Raw genomic sequence first — 17,613 nt, forward strand, 5'->3', positions numbered from 1 at the left:
GGGAGGTAGAGGTCTAAACATCCCAAATAAATTAGAGTTTAAAAAAAGATGGCTACAGGTAGCTTTCCGCTACAGTTGCTGATGCTCCCGGACACTTTGATAAAGGATGGCTGGGCCTGCTTTTACCAGGCAGTGGCTGCCCGCTGCCATGGCTCTCTCCACGGCTCTAGCCTTAAATGCCATGGATATGTACATTTATTAATTACAAAACAAATTTTAAAATGAAGCTGCCATGACCATGGCCTTTTTGTGTGTGTGTGTGGAAAAGCACTTCTTTTTTTTTTTTAATTTTTAAATTATGTTTAGATTTATCTTATGTGTATGAGTATTTTGCTCAAATGTAGTCTGGTGTGTGTGGCTGATGTCCTTGGAGGTCAGAAGAGGACAGTGAAACTGGAGTTACAGAGGTTGTGGGCCACTGGGTGGGAATCCCTCTCAGGTCCTGTGCAGGAATAAGTGCTCTTAGCCACTAAGCCATCTCTCCGGTCCTGGGGAAAGGTAGGTTCATGAACATACTTTTTGAGCTTCATGAAATCTGGGAAATTTGACCTGGCATGTGAGGGTAAGGACCTGTTACATGTAAGTACCAGTTGATGAATGAACATACAAATGTTTAACTACCCATCTGAAAGATGATTTGTCTAAGTCTCATGATTCATTTGTGATGGACTAAGCCTATCCAAGACTAAGCCTCAGACTAGAGGTTCTCTAGGGAATGATGACATGGAAAAAGCTGTGGACCCAAGCCTTTGCAGGCTTTGGGGAGAAAATCCTATTGCTGGGGCTTGAGGTTGTAAGAAGGGAACAGCGGACAGTTAGAGCTGGCACAAACAAGGTGGAAGGTTCAGGGACATGTGATGTACAGGGATGCTGACCACAGCTTCTTCCACTGTACGCTGACCAGTTCCATTAGCAGCATTCCCACCATTGTGACCTGACAATTAACTTCCTGCATTACCATCACCAGGGAGTCTTTCTTGAGCCTGAGGATCCCTGACACCACACTAGACTAGATCACAATCAAGCTTTTTTTTTCTCCCTCAGCCAGGGTTTCTCTGTATAGCTTCCGCTGTCCTAGAACTGAGCTCTGCAGACCAGGCTGGCCTCGCACTCTGAGATCTGCCTTCCTCTGCCTCCGGAGTGCTGGGATCAAAAGGCATGCGGCACCACCCGACTCACAATCCACTCCCAAGATGGCCAGCTGATTTGTGTTCCCGTTTGCATGGAGATGCACTGTACTGCAGCAGATAGATGCTTCCCAGGGTTGTTTAGGGTTTTTGCTGTATAGATCATGCTGGCCTAGTCCTCTTACCTCAGCCTCCAGACTGCTGGCTTACAGGCCTGGGTCACTATATGCTGCATTAATGTTTCTTACACGTGGAATCAGACAGCCTAGAGTTTTGTCAAGACTTGCTGCTTTGACACAACATGAATTTTGAATTTCATCCAAGTTCTGGCAACTGCCATTAGTTCATTTTCATCACTGCTGAATTCAAACTTACAAGGGGAGAAAAGAAAGGAACCAAACTATCACTGATTGTTAATTACAACGTTAAACCTGCCTAAAGATACAAGTAAAAAATACATCATCTGTTTTGTAGGCAATTCAAACTACCACACTTCGGTGTGCCTTGGGGGCCATATAAGGTCATGTTTTAGCTTGTAAAGTGAATATTACCATAGCATCTCCAAATCGGCTCCTAGTCTCACTTCATATCTAATTTATTGGCGACAGGAGGGGCTACAGATTGTTTCTTTTCGCCTACCCTTTTCACACTTGGTGGACGAAGGGCTCCATAACGCGCATGCTCCTTTCAAGCCAAACCCCTACAACTGTCTGCGACGACCTCACGGGCACCGCCACCTCCTTCGTAACAGGCCGAAGAGAAGCCCTCAGCTTCCACCTGGCAGCGGCTTCCTCTCGCCCAATCCTACCCGACTTTGTTCTGGCCCCGCCCACTCCGCAGGGAGCCCTCCGGGTCGACTGCGCCTGCGCAGTGCGGCTGGTGGGCGGAGCGAGGACGCCAGGAGGGGCGGCCGCGCATGGCAGGAGGGGCTGCCAGCCGGGGCTGCTCGGAGCTGGCAGGCGCCCGGGCGGGTCTGAGGTGGCGGGGGCTCCGTCTTCTCCTCCTCCGCCCTCGAAAGTAAACTTCGCCGCCCCGCCCGCGGGCTCCCCGGGTCTCGCCGCAGGGCCTCCGGGCGGCGCGGGCCGGCGTCAGGGCCTGTCTGCCTCCCCGGGCGCCGGGCCTCGGGCGCCATGGACGCGTCGGCGCTGGAGCGGGATGCGGTGCAGTTCGCGCGGCTGGCGGTGCAGCGCGACCAGGAAGGCCGCTACTCTGAGGCGGTGTTTTACTACAAGGTAGGGCCGGGCACCGGGCTCCGCCGCGTCCCCCGAGCGAGCCCTGGCCGCTCCCCGAGGCCGAGGGGCGGGGTCCTGCTCCCGGGCCGCAGTCGTAGCTGGCGGATGCCCGGCGCTCTGCGGCCAGCGGCGGCCGGAGGTGGCAGGGGGAGTGAGTGGCCTGCTGGCCGTCTCATGGTCCTGGTGTGTGGCCTGGTGATCCGTCATGATACGCCAACGGTGCATGTTCGATGTAGAAAGCAAAAAGTAAATTACAAAATAAATTCATCGCTTACCCTAGCCACTTGATGTTTATGTTCATGATGGTTTTTCTGGACGTTTGCGGTCCCCCAAACGCGAATCATACCATTTGTGCATGGTACCTAGATAATATTTGGTTGCTTGCATGTGCCACATTTACAACCTGTTCGGTAGTTTGGTTGTGGGTTTTCAGCATTGTGCAGCTAATATCTTTTTTTTTTTTTTTTCCACACTTGTGATACTTGTTTTGAATCAATGACTGGGAGCACAATTGCTAAAGCAAAGGGTATGAACTTCCGCAGTTCATCCTGTACTCTTCATTCCTGGCGCTTGCACACGCATCCCTCCAGTTGTGTCTTCCTGATGTGGTGTCTTTTCCTCGGTCATACAGAAGTAGTAAAGATTTTCTCTAAGCATATGTGCTATCAGCAAAGAACGGTTTGCTTTCCGCTGATATTTTATTGCTTTTATTTTAAAATCTCCCTTACATTTAGACTTTTTTTTTTTTTTGCATTTTAGGATCATTCGTTTCAAATTTTCCAATTTTTTTATCTTACACCCTCCAACCCGTGTGTGTGTCCGTGTGTCCGTGTGTCTGTGTGTGTGTCTCTTTCTCCTGGATCTTGCTATATAGTGGAGGCTGGTTTCAAATTTATTCTCCCTTGCCTTAGCCTCCTCAGTGCTGAAATTTACAGAAATGTGCCACCGTGCCTGACTACCAGGTGATAGTTCTTTAAAAGAACATTCTTTTTCAGTTTTGTGAACCTACTTCAGCAAATCCTAAGCCAGTAAAACACTGCCATATAGCCCAGTGCGGTGGCACCTGCTTATTTGCTTGTAATCTCAGCACTCAGTACAGTGACGTAAGAGGATCATAGAGTTCAGGCCAGCTTGGCTACATTGTAAGACTTTGTCTCAAAAAAAAAAAGTGCCATGTGAAAATAGATAGCTTTTTGTAAAACAAAAGAAACTGTGCAGGTGGTTTTTCTTTTAGAAGTTGTCATTTAGGAATTAAAATTCATCCTTAAGGAAGTTTAAAGAAAAAAAAGGGCTGCAATCTCCAGGCTTCATAAAACCAGGAGTCAGGAGGACCAGCCGGTTTAGGACATAGGAGACTTTGTTAAGAGAGGGAGGGGAGGAGAGGAAGAGAGATGGAGAGAGGAGAGAGGAGAGAGAGCAAAGTAGCTTTTATCCACATGTAATCCCACTCCTTGGAAGTAGAGGCAGGTGAGCCTCTGTAAATTTAAGGCTATCCTGGTCTAAAATTTCAGTTTCCAAGCCAGCCAGGGTACCCGGGTTACATTACATAGTGAAACCCTGGCTTTAATTAAAAAACAAAACAAAAAGGGAGCGGGGGAGTAAAAATGTGGATATAAGTGAAATGAGTAAAATAAAACTGATAACTATTTGGTTTCTTTAATAAAAAAGTGAGGTGATTATTTGAAAATCAGTACTTACATGTGAGGGGTAAAATATACTCAGAATTAAATTAAATTAAATGTAAGGTTCAGTTTATTGAAGTATAATGTATTTAATTATGGTATATGTAAGATTAGGTATTCAGTATTTGTATGGGAAATTATTTTTCTCCCTTGAAATTCTGCTTTATGGACCTTGAAGTCATCCTTCCTACCCCACCTGGCTTTTATGGTTGAAGTCTAAAATGCATTTGCTGATTCTGTAGGACTCAGTTAAACAACTTCTGTTCAAAAACTGGCTTGCCAAATGAAGTTCAGTGGTAGCTGCTTTGGAAGCATGAGGCCTGTAAGGTGTAGCACACCTTCAGCTCCTGCAGAGAGGGGCTGCCACTTGCAGGAATCTCTGCTCTTGCTGGGTGGGCGGCATTGTTAACCTTCGAACAGTGATGGAGGAAGTGGAAGTTCTTCCTCACTAGCTTTAGGACAACTGGCTGTGGAAGTTATGGGAAGCTGGAAGGTGAATCGGATTTTGAGTTTCATAAAACTGAAATCTACCCTAATATTTTAATTCTGCTGTGAGACTTTTAACCTTTATAATTTCTTGTGATTTCCCTGTTGATACTTTGTTTTGGTGGTAGTTTTAATGATTTGGTTTTGATGATCCCTGATATTGAACCTCAGAGCTTTGTACGCTAGGCAACCACTGTACCAGAGCTAAGCCCCAGCCTGTTTTAATGCTTTTAAGGCTCAGTGTAATTTTCAAAGTATGTAATTCATATCTGAGTTACACATGAGGAAACAGAAAACGTAAGTCACGGCTATTCTGAAGATGTGTTTAATAATTGGGTTCTTAAATTTTCAACAGGATATAAAAATTAAGGATATTTAAAATGGAAGAAGAAAAGGTATTAGAGGGTTTTGTAATTTATTTGATGTATGAAAGAAATAAGGCTATTTTTGTTTTGTTACCATGAAATGAGTAGAAAATTATAAAGTAGTAATTAAAATGCATATTATGATAGGTCTTTTGGATTCTTTGGATTGTGCATTTCTTTTTTTTTTTAAGGAAGCTGCACAAGCTTTAATTTATGCTGAGATGGCAGGATCCAGCCTAGAACGGATCCAAGAAAAGATCAGTGAATATCTGGAAAGAGTCCAGGCTCTGCATTCTGCAGGTTAGTCGAAGACATCACTTGCCCTTTTCTCCCCCGCCCCCCACCACATTTACTCCCTGCTTCTCTTTCTTCTCCATCTGGGATCTTGACACTCACTCTTTCTGCTTACTGACAATATCTTAGATTTAAGTAGTCAAGATATGGGAATAAATTACTAGATCTATAAGAAGAATGTTAGAGATAGGAGTACACTTTCCTACTTTGTCTAGCTGTAGAGATAGTAGATTACCTACATTGAATTTGTCATTGACAGAGTTAGAGTCAGAACTCTGTCGGAGCCTGCCTTTAAAGTATTAGACATATGCCCTCTTCTGACACTAAAGTTAAGTCACCAATTACCTATAGGATTTAAAGACCTCAGTAGTAGGCAGCAGATTCACAGACTTTTCTCCATCAATGTCTTCTTCTTTTTCTATTGCTGGATAATTCAGAGGAATACTCAGTTTACTCTAAGTGGATTCTGTTATTGTCTGCCACTTATTCTGAGTAGAAAGGGCAGTTATAAGCATGTAGTTAGGATAAAGTCTATGTCATCTACTTTTGATTCCCTGTTAACAACAGTGTTTCAAAAAGTTGGTAGGTTACTTTCAAATGGTATTCAGAAGTTGCATGTGTTGTAAGAATTGTCTGTGCATTATAGTTTGCTTGGTAGAAAGTAATGCAAATTGCTTCATTCAGATTATCTTGTTGGGAACTCTGGAAGTAGCTTAGTTGGAGCACTGATTTAGCATACTTGAGGTTCTGCGTTTCCTTTTCAACATGGGTTTTGGGGACATGGACCCTGCATGGTTAAAAAGAATTTCATTTTCCCAGACACATAAATGAACTTAAATGTAATTGCCTTGTTTTATAAATAAAATTCAGATTATTTCATATATTGTTTTCCAAGAAAATTATTTTTAAAGTTCAGAAGGTAATTCTTTAGGACCATGACCATGATTTTCCTGTCCTTTCTATAGATATTTTTCTTTATTTAAACGATCATCTACAGAATGAATGTTAGGACTATATGGTAAGTGGGTGGGTGATAGAAGAGCCTCAGGAAGCCCTAAGTCAAATGCAGACACATAAAGATAGAAACATTGCAGTGTTGTAGAAATCCCTTTCTGAAACATATTAGGCCAGATGTTAACATAGACCTTTCTAGAAGGAAAAGATTGTATGATGATACTAGCTTAGGAGTAGGAACTAGTAACTAAAGGGAATTTCCATCTTTTCCCATCTTATATACACATTCTCACATATTCCATAAGCTGTTATATTAGTTACAGTAAGTGTTCTCTAAATTCTTCAAGTTCTTCCAACAGTTTTGAAAAAAAATACATAAAATAATTTTTTTCTCTATAAAATTAGGAAATACCTTCCTACAGCAGAATTTTAAAAATTGCCTTTGAACTGGTGTGGCTATGAGCCTGTAGTCCTAGTGCTCAAGAAGCTAAAGCAGAGGATCACTTGAATCTATGAATTTGAGACGAGCTTGAGCAATAAGCAACAATACAAAGTAAAAACAAATTGCATTTGATCCCGGAAAGTAAGTTTTAAAATTGATACTATGAATGTGATTATCTGTTACAGAAGAATAACACTAATCTCTTTTTTAAAAAAATATTTATTTATTTATTTTATATATGTGAGTGCTCTGTCTTCACACACACCAGAAGAGGAAATCCGATCCCATTAAGATGTTGTAAGCCACCTGTGGTTGCTGGGAATTAAACTCAGGACCTCTGGAAAAGCAGTCAGTGCTCTTAACTGTTGAGCCTTCTCTCCAGCCCCTAATCTATTTTAAATTAACATATTCTTTCATATATTACATCCCAACTGCAGTTTCCTCTCCCGTCCCACCTCCGCCTTCTCTAGCCCTTCCTCCTCCCTCCCCATCCACCCTTCCTCTGTTTCCCTTCAGAAAAGGTCAGGCCTCCCAGGGATATCAACCAAACATGGAATATCAAATCTCAGTAAGACTAGACATGCCCTCATATTAAGGCTGGACAAAGCAACCCAGTAGGGGACAGGGGTCCCAGAAGCAGGCAGAAATGTCAGAAACAGGCCCTGCTCCCTCTGTTAGACCCACAAAAGCACCCAGCTACACAATGCTATAACATACAGAGGGTCTAGGTTAGACCCATGCAGGTCCCTGATTTTTGTTTCAGTCTCAACACTAATCTCTTAATATGCCAGTGAGATGAAATTGGAAAATAATTTTTTCCAGTGTCTTATATTTTGACCAACATTTTTCTTATTTTGTTCAGTAAATGTAACATATGTAATCAGAAAGAAATTAATGGTTTCTATATTTATTACTTTAAGCAAAAAAGGACTTTTTCAAATAAAAATCTTGTTCAGAGCCTCAATTTTAGCCAGGTATGGTGAGGCATGCTTATAATCCAGATACAGGTTGAAGCAGAAAGATCCAGAGTTTGAGGCTGGGTTGGGCTACATAGTGAGACTCTGGCTCAAAATACGTATAAATAGATGGATAAATAAAAAAATCAGGGCTGGGATTTAGCTTAGTTAGCATAGTGCCTGCCTAAAGGCATAATGTTTGATTCCTGGGTTTGATTCCTCATAACATAAAAACTACAAGTGGTGGCAAGGGTCTGTAATGCCAGTGTACTGGAGGTAGATAATCAGAAGTTCAAGGTCATCCTTGGCTGCATAGTAAATTTGAGGCCAGCCTGGGCTATGTGTGACCCACTCTCAAAAAAAGAAAAAAAAATTAAAGAAAGGTAGGCATACTTAAAAAAAATACAAACAAACTCTTATTTACATTTCTTATATCTTCTTCTCCCTACTCCACCCTAATCCCTTCCAACACCCCAACACCAGGTAGGAGAGATAATGGGTTAGTGAGAGAGGGGGCATAGTTCTTTCTTAGCTGCTTCCTGCTGGTCATTGTTGTAGGATTCCTTGGAGCCTGTTCAATCCTCATTTCAGGAGATCTGCATCTCCTTGTTTCACAACAGCAACTAGGAGCAGCAAGGGGAAAGAAAGCAGCAGTAGCAGGAGCAGCCTTATTCTTTCTCTTCGCTCTCCACACCCTCTGGGCTCTGGCATTTATTCTCTCTCCAGAGTCTTCAGATTCAAACTCTGCAGCTGGCAAAGAGCTCCTCTCAAATCCCGCATGAGACAAATAGTCTGTTGCTGTGGACTATCTGAATCAGTCCCATATCCCATACGTTGGACCAAAACAAAAACATGTTTATATCTACAACAAAAAAGAAAATAAAACCTCAAATTTTAAAACAGCTTGTTTATAGTCAAGAAACTCTTGAGGGGATGGATTGACTTCTGAGTGGAGAAAAATATCAATTTGAAACTAACTAATGTAATATAGAGATTAAGATTATTAGACTAGCTTTCTTTCTGCTTTAGGTTTTTCATTCTGGATACTTAGTGAAATGAAATCACCTAATCTAGAACTGTCTCATTTTACTATCATTTGGCTTCATTCACTGAGCTTAAGGTTTCTAAGGTTTGTAGGATGTATCAGTACTCTACCCGTTTTCATGGCTAGATTATAGTCCATTGTTTTAACACACGACACTTTGTTTACCCATTTATTGAATGGTAAGTGTTTAGGTTTTTCCCTTTTGTCTGCTGTGAATAATGCTGTGCACATTCAGGTATTGCTGGCTGCACCATTTTATGCTTGCAGTTCCACCGGTAGCATAGTTGGTTCTAGTTTCTTAGTCCCTTTACATTCTCACTCTTATACACAAACTGTTTTTCCCATCCCTCTCTTCTGTGTGTGTGGAGAGTTCTGGGGATGGCCTTATGCATGCCAATTAAGTTCCCTGCCACTGAGATATGTCCTCAGCTCTGCAACACTTAATTTTGTTGTTTTTTTAGACCAGATCTTGCTGTCCAGCTTTAAACTGTGATATCCCTATCTCCACCTTCCAAGTGCTGAGATTTCAGAGCTCTGCCACTAGAACTGACTTGTTATTGACTTTTTTTTTCTTTTAGTCATCTTAATATGGATATAAAGTACCATCGCATTGGGCTTTGTTTGCATTGCTTGAGGGCTGATGATGTTAAGCACTTACACATGGAGATGCTGGAGAGATGGCTCAGGAATTAAAAGCACTTGTAAAGGACCCAGATTTGATTTCTAAAACTTACTTTGTGGCTCAAAACTGTAATTCCAGTTCTAAGGAATCAACTACCTCTTTTGACCTCCAAGGGTACCAGGCATGCATGTGGTGTACAGACATACATGCAGGCAAAACATCCATACACATAAAAGTAAATCTTTCAAAACAATAAAAAAAAAACCCAAATATAAATACTTATTTCAAAGATCAGTAAAAGCATGATGGCTTATTTAGATGGATAACACCGGGAACTTTATCATCAGGGCCTAGTATTGTCTGTAAGGTTTAAAATTTTTTACCTTAAAATATTATGACTGCTTCTTCTCTTCCCATTTCATCCCTTCTTCCTCTCCCTCTTCTGTTTTTTCCTTTTTCTTCTTTTTCCTCTTCTTCTTCCTCTTATCCTTTTCTGATACTGACCGTAGAACCCAGGACATATTGTGAGGCAAGCTCACTCTATGTCCCCAGCCCTGTGTGTTTCTTAATATTTGGCACTTTCCAAGTATTTACTTTGTTTTTAAAGGAGAAAAATATGAGGAAGACTTATTTGTTCTGTTTTTTTACTTTAATGAAGAAAGTACTAGTAGAAAGAAAAGAATTTGAGGGAAAAATTTTTAATAAAGCATCCTGTCTCTGATGTTTGAATAATTGGGTTTTGGTAGGGGCCTTAAGATCAAAGAGAGAAAGGAGAAATTATTCTTTTTATTTTATTTTATTTTTGAAATTACTTTAAAAAAGATTTTTATATATTTTGCTAAGCATTTAAACGAAGAATTACAGAGTTTGGTAAAGAATGTCATAAATATTAAAATGGTGTTTTCTGGCTGCATTTAAGTAATATTCTTTCCACTTTTTTTTTAATTTTATTCTAGTTCAGTCAAAGAGTGCTGATCCTTTGAAATCAAAACATCAGTTGGATCTAGAGCGTGCCCATTTTCTTGTTACACAAGCGTTTGATGAGGATGAAAAGGGGAATGTGGAAGATGCCATAGAATTATATACAGAAGCTGTGGATCTCTGTCTAAAAACCGTAGGTATAGTTATGAGTTAAACTAGATGAAATTATGTTCAGAATTTCCTTCCTTTACTAATGAATTTTATTTATTTTGAAGGAGCCCCCTATTCTATCATTATAAATAAAACTAATTTAATAATCACAAAAAGTGTTGAGTAGAAAGTTAGTAATAGTTTTATACCTTCTTAAGGTTTTGCTACTACTGAATCACTAAGCAATTGGTTTTAAAAATTATATTTGCTTATTTTTAAACTGTTTAAGGTTATCTTGTAATGAAAACTTATATAAGAAGAATTGATATCACAAATCTGTGACTTTAGCATAGATTTATTTCAATTTTATACAGAAAAAAAAATAAAGTAGTGGTTTGGGAGAGCTTCGTTAACTGCAATATAAAATCTCTATGCTGAATAGCTCTTAGCACTACCTGATGGACCTTGGTTGAGACTTGGTTGAGTTGAGCTTCAAGGAGCACCTAGGATTTAAGAGCACAGTGCACTTGGCAAGAAGATGAGGTAAAGTAGTAGAGGATATTCCCAGTGTCTTTTACATGCCGGCTTTTTGGCAGGCTGTTGTGGTCACTGTACCTTGATTTCTATAACCTTGGAGAACATAGATTAGTGCTGATCTCCCAGGTTCCTCCTGCTCAGCCTTCTATGGGAGGAACATGTTTATATGTTTGTGGACTAGTTAGTACTTTCTACAGAATTGGCTTTTAAGTTCACCACAGTGGCAAAATATTCAACATGGTTTTAAATGATAACCTTTAAAGACAGAAATACAAGGTTATATTTATTTGTTCCTAACTTTCAGAAGTATATTTTAGTTTTGCATAGGAATATGGATTAAGTAAATTAAAGAACTATGCTTTAGAATGTCTATCTCTTTTTCTTAAGTCTTATGAAACTGCTGATAAGACCCTGCAAAATAAATTGAAACAGTTGGCTCGACAGGCACTAGATAGGTGAGTTTTGTTACTCAAATTCTTATCAATGGGTAGTATGAATTGTGCTTTTTTTTTAAACATACCATTTATCTTAAGCTAAGACTTGCAGGTCTACCCTTTCTCGCTGAGTAAATTTACCTTTTCTCTATCTCCGTACTTTAGACCAAGTAAGTAGCCCATCCATTTTTTAAGAAGTCATACCTTTTGCTATACAGAGAGTAGAACTGTGATATTTGATTGATTTTATAGTGCTGATATTACTGAATATCTGTGGGAATTTTGTGGCTTGAATCTAGGATCTTATGCATGCTATTCAAACATTTTACCACTGAGCTATCTTTTCATTCCCCAACAGTCATATTTCAAATGGAATACTTCCTCTGTGTTGTGTAATATCAAACTTCCAAGACAACCTTTTTGAAAAGTCCTTCAGAGTTACTGTTAAAAAATAGACATTGAACCAAAGCTTGGTGGCGCACATCTGTAATCCCAGCACTTGGGGAGGCAGAGGCAGGTGGATCTCTGTGAGTTCAAGGTCAGTCTGGTCTACAAAGAGAGTCCAGGACAGCCAAGGCTACACAGAGAAACCCTGTCTTGAAAAACCAAACAAAAAAAAAAAATAGACATTGAGAATGGCCTGGCCTTCATTTCCAGCATCATGCCATATGTGTAGCTTCATTTCAAGCTCATGTCACTTCTGAGACCTGCTCTAAGCATTTATTTAAAGTTGTCTCCCCCAATACTTTTATTCTGATTGCTGTTTTAATCTTCTTTCATTGTTCTTACCCCACTGCGGAATATATGAAGAGACCAGTTTGTTGTATTTATTGTTGATGTCTGTGTTACATTCAGTCTTCATTCCCTAAATGGAAGCTTGTGAAGACAGAATTTTGCCTCTTTTGTTCAGTGCTTAAGTAAGCACCTAGCACAGTGCCTATACATAGATGTGTTCAGTAGGTATTTGCTAATGAATGGATAATATGTATAAATGTGAATATGTATATGTATAATATGTATACATACATATGTATGCATAGTATGAATAATGCATAAGTGAATTATACCTCTTTCAAAAGTTGAGGTAGAAAACTACTTTTTGTAAAGGAAAGGAGTAGAAATTTCAAAAATTCACACTCTAGAAAAAGATGAAATTACCTTAGTTTGAAACTTTACTCATGCCTCTTTTCTGCCTCTTTCATTGAAGTATAACTCATCCCTTCTCTATGTCATCATCAGCTGAGCTTTAGTTTGTTTACCCAAATTCATGAAGTTATGAGCACTTGACATGGTTGCCTTCTCCGGGTTCCATGACATGGGGTGACCCTTTTCAACTGACATAGTTGCTTTCTCTCTGTTGTGATTTTTTTTCCAATTAGAATCATGGTTGATTTTTATCTTTGTGTAGTAGATAAACATCCAGTATTTCTGAGTCCATCCTAAGCAAAGGTAGGTGGATTGAGGTGTCAGCTATAGGCTCCTTTGAGATCTGTTGAAGATTAAAAACCTTCTTTCTAAGAAAGTGTATGTCAAGTGTTCCCGGAGTGTTACACGACTCCTGAAGCTCATATGTGGATCTTAGGTTAAGAACTTTTTAGCTTGTTAGTTCTTTGACAGAACAGTCAAAATCCTCTTGCATATCGCATGATGCCCTCTGTCTTGCTTTTCTCTCAGTCCATTTCCTGCTGTCTCTCATTTGTACTTTTTACAGGGCCTATACCCATCCTTTTGAAGTTCCCATAGCTTACTCTACTGTCTGATACTACTGCATACTCTGTATCTGCTTTCTCAGTGCAGGTGAACTTCTCCAAACTCAAGCATTAAGTCTAAGCATCTTTTCCCTTGATTCACCCTCTTTTCTTGGTCATTAGGCCTATTATTAATTTTTTTATGTATTCATTTGCACAAAATGCTTCTATCCTGGCATCTATTATTTTGACACAGTTGTCGTTTTTATTCACAAAACCTTAGGGATAGGATTTATATGTTATTATACAACCTTTACCTTGCCTAGTATCTGACAGATAGTAAATGTTCCTAAGTAGTACTTAAAAAATATGTACAGTAGCTTACATGGAGAGGTTTTTATTTTATGAACTGGCTTTACATTAAGATGCTTTTACTAACTAGAGATAAGTTTTGTGTTCTGTAAGTTTAAATGAAACACTTATGAGGCAGAGGCAGGAAGATCAGAGCTTCAAGGCCAGACTACTACATAGCAGTTTGAGGCCAGCCTCTTTATGAGACTGTCTCATAAAAACAAAAGCCTAAACATACGATGAAAACCAGAACAGTTCTTCTGTGCTTCTGTTTTAGAGCAGAAGCACTGAGCGAACCTTTGACAAAGCCATTTTGCAAACTCAAGTCAACAAATATGAAAACGAAGACCCCTCCAGTAAGGACACATCTTCCTCTAGGATCTAATCCTTTCCTTGAAAAGCCTCAGCCATTTATAAGTCCACAGTCATGTGATGCACAAGGACAGAGATACACAGCAGAAGAAATAGAAGTGCTCAGGTAAATCTGCTTATGACTTGTGATGAAAACTTTAAATATAATCAGATCATTTCATGCTGACTTGTTTTTTGATCTTTGTTGTGATGTTGTGCTGTTATTTAACTGCATTAATCATCATATATCAGCTTGAATCATTAAAATTTGTTGGTTCTAATATATTTTAGTGTTAAGACTTTTAACTAGATATTTTATATATGTATGAATGTATGTATATCCTAGTACTCTGCAGAACTGAGTCCTGAAGATTGAGGAGCATAGCAGTTACAGCAGGTTGCAAATGCCCTGTGCACTTTATAACCACAACTGTCACGGAAGTGGGGGTTTCTTTGAAATATCCAGCAAATAAAAGTCTGGAGTTGGGCTAGAAAGATGTCTCAGAGGTTAAGAGGGCTGGCTGCTCTTCTGAAGGTCATGAATTCAATTGCCAGCAACCACATGGTGGCTCACAACCATCTAAAATGAAATCTGGTGTCCTAATCTGGTGTCCTCTTCTGGCGTGCAGGTGTACATGCAAACACACATTGTATACGTAATAAATAAATAGTCTGGAGCTGTGGATACATTTTCATTTTTTAAGAGTTAAAAAAAATGAAAATAGAATTATGACAGAGACCACTTTGTAAAACCTAAGCTGTGTATTATGTCAGTCTCAAAAAAAAAAAAAAAAAAAAAAAAAAAAAACACCTATAATGATGTAGAGATTCTTGACTGTCTTTGGAGCCAGTTGATCAGTTGAGAGAGGATAAATCTTTGAGCCAGCTGGCTGTTCCTGACCTGAGCAGGTCATATAGGTATTCATTTTAAATTTTCCTGGGGTTGAGTTGAGTGGCATTCCCGCCTACGTCACAGCTTTCCAGAACATCTTCCTTTCTTGCTGAAAATTATAGTTACACACCTATTAGCCTGGTTCCTTTGTCTAGGAAAAATATTATGTGAACAAACACAGTACAAAATAAAACAATAAAAAGGTTCCTCTTAAAGCTGAGGCTTTAAATTAGTGTCTTAAGGTTACTAGTGCTATGATAAAACACCATGATGAAAGCATTTTAGGGAGGACAGGGTTTCTATAGCCATGCTGCCACAGCACTGTGGTCATCAAAGGGAGTCAGGACAGGGACTTAAACAGGGCGGGGACCTGGAGGCAGAAGCCAATGCAGAGACCATGGAGGGTGCTGCCTACTAGCTTGCTTCTCATGGTTTGCTCAGCCTGCATTTTTAACAGAATACAGCATCACCAGACAAAGGATGGCACCATCTACAGTGGTCTGGATCCTACCGCATGAATCACCAATTAAGAAAATATTCCACAAGCCTGCCTACAGCTCAATCTTACGGAGGCATTTTCTCAATTGAGGGTGGCCAGTACAGTGAAAATTCATCATTTGGCTACTCAGTATCTGTATGCTTTTATATATACTATACATTTGAAATTCCACATGTAACAAAACAGTCTCAAAACACAGCTATCCTTCATATAAGTGAAAATGAGGATACATATCCTAACATTTATCGTATCCATTGCTGACTACATTAATCTTCAAATTCACTGAGTATTATTATCCAAAGACTAAATAAGTTACTCTGCAACTACTCTAAAAAAAGAAGGAAGACAGAAAGAAAGAAAGTTACTAAATATAATGTCATATGCTACAGTTCCAGCATTCTAGATGCTGATGTAGGGATTTTTAAGTTCAAGGCCAGCCTGATAGCCTGGGCTGCATAACAAAGCCCTGTTTGAGTTAACAACAACAAAATGAACCCTTAAAATGAGATAGTTAATATACATAAAACATGCAGATCCTCTGCAAACCTCACTTGAATGTGTCAACAGATCATAGCTATTTCTATGACACTTCCTTCTTCTAGGACTTGGTCCATATTCCTATAGTCAGAAAGTTAGAAAGACCACATTTTTCAGAGTTTTATTGTTTTAAAATCCCGAATAACTAAGTTATTGCTTAGCTTGGCAGCTAAGATAGACATGACTTTGTATCCCTGTATTGGACACAAAGGCCTGTTTTAAGACTACAGTTTTTTTGTTTTTTGTTTTGTAATGGATGTCAAATGTTTTTTGTTTTTTAGTTCCCATTGTTGGTGCTATTTTAGTTAGTTAAATTTTTGTGCTGAGGATTGAACCTTTTATGCATGATAGCAAAAGTGCTACCACTATGCTATATCCAAAGTCCAGGATATTAATTTTAAAAGAATGTTCTTATTAAACTGAATTGAATTATAACAGCTGCTATGTGGTATTTCTTTTCGCTGAACTGTCCAAATAAAGATTTGAACACCATGAAGTTGTCAATTTAATACAATATCATACTTTATCACTGAAATTTTACTTTTGGTATTAGCTAAAAGGCTGAGAAGCTGTTGTCATTTAAACTTAGAGTTTAAGTAAGATTGGTAACTAACAATTGAAAACTTAGATTTTTTTTTTCTTGTGCCTTATAGGACAACATCAAAAATAAATGGTGTAGAATATGTTCCTTTCATGAGTGTTGATCTGAGGGAACGTTTTGCTTATCCAATGCCCTTTTGGTAAGTAAACACTTAATTTTTTACTTCCAAGATCATTTAAAGAATTTTTCAGTACTCTGAAGTTCAATTTAATTCATAATCCTAAAATTAAATTTTGTATACAAAGTTGGTTGGAAGAGAGGAATATTTACGGAAAAGAGGAGGAAAAATTGTCCAAATAAAGATCTGAACAACATGAAGTTGTCAGTTTAACACAATACCATGATATAGTACCACAATGTCACATTTGTTTTAATCGGCCTGGTCATGGGTCATGGGGATTTTTCTTTTTAAACCTAACATTATAGACATAATGTTTAGTATAATACTTGGCACAGAGTAAGTACTGAGCAAACATTTTTCCAGTTGATGATTGGATACAATAGAAAAAAGTCCAGGACGTAATGTGTTTAGAGATGTACACAAATATCTACACAAAAGATATTGGTATCATAATAATAAGAATAACTCACTCTAGTATGTGCTGAATGGATATATTTAAGATGTAAATTTGTGGTTTCAATTTATATGTAGCAAATTAAGATAAATCACATCTCTAATGCTGGAATTCCCAAAAGAAAAATATAGCACAAACAACCAAAATTTGGGACAGTTTAATAATATAATTGAAGCCAGGCATGGTGGTGCATGCCTTTAATCCCAGCAGTTTGGGAGGTAGAGGCAGGTGGATCTGTGAGTTCGAGGCCAGCCTTGTCTACAGAGTGAGTTCCAGAGCAGATGTTACACAGAGAAACCCTGTCTCAAAAAAACCAAAAACCAAACCAAACAAAACAAAAAAACCTAAAGAAACAAACAAAGCAATATAATTTAAAAGTTAAACATGAACTGTAGAAGTTCCTTTAATTTACAGGAGAACAGTTTGTTCAGGGTGGTGTGGCCATAGACAAAGTGCCTTTAATTAAGGGTAGTATATCACAGTTGGAAGTTTTCTTTTCTCCTTTATATACTTACTTGCTTAATACATGTCCCCTACTGGGAATTACAAGCTTTATATCTGGTAAACTAAGTCCTACCCCATATTTAGCACAATATCTGTTATAAATACTCAAGATTTACTGAATGACTTAAACTTGGAGAAGAATAGATAAATACTAAAATTAAGTGGCAGAATTTTCCAATTTTTGTCATCTAAATTATTTTACATAGAGAATAGTCAAAAGAAAGAATGATCGTTAACATTTGAAATTCATTTAACATAATTGACAGGAAAAGAGCTTCATAGTTTAATTTCATTTTGAGCAGTGTTTCTCAACTGCCTAATGTTGTGACTGTATAATACAGTTTCTCGTGTTGTGATGACCACGACCA

General features: G+C 38.8%; 1 protein-coding gene across 3 annotated transcripts in view; it reads left to right on the forward strand.

Moving 5' to 3' along the window:
* The first annotated feature begins 2,014 nt into the window (after positions 1-2,014).
* The window catches only part of Capn7 (calpain 7), a 37,214-nt gene continuing 21,615 nt past the window's right edge, over positions 2,015-17,613 (forward strand). The window contains exons 1-6 of one of the 3 annotated variants that reach the window (XM_060390852.1): positions 2,015-2,359; positions 5,084-5,192; positions 10,162-10,319; positions 11,201-11,268; positions 13,564-13,764; positions 16,219-16,305. In XM_060390852.1, the coding sequence (XP_060246835.1) occupies positions 2,258-2,359; positions 5,084-5,192; positions 10,162-10,319; positions 11,201-11,268; positions 13,564-13,764; positions 16,219-16,305 (725 nt within the window). In that variant the 5' untranslated portion in view covers positions 2,015-2,257. Of the gene's footprint in view, positions 2,360-5,083; positions 5,193-10,161; positions 10,320-11,200; positions 11,269-13,563; positions 13,765-16,218; positions 16,306-17,613 lie in introns of those variants that run through there. The other 2 variants (XM_021661997.2, XM_060390851.1) reach the window with 2 other exon arrangements.

This window comes from Meriones unguiculatus, chromosome 9, assembly GCF_030254825.1.
Source record: "Meriones unguiculatus strain TT.TT164.6M chromosome 9, Bangor_MerUng_6.1, whole genome shotgun sequence".
Lineage (NCBI taxonomy): Eukaryota > Metazoa > Chordata > Mammalia > Rodentia > Muridae > Meriones > Meriones unguiculatus.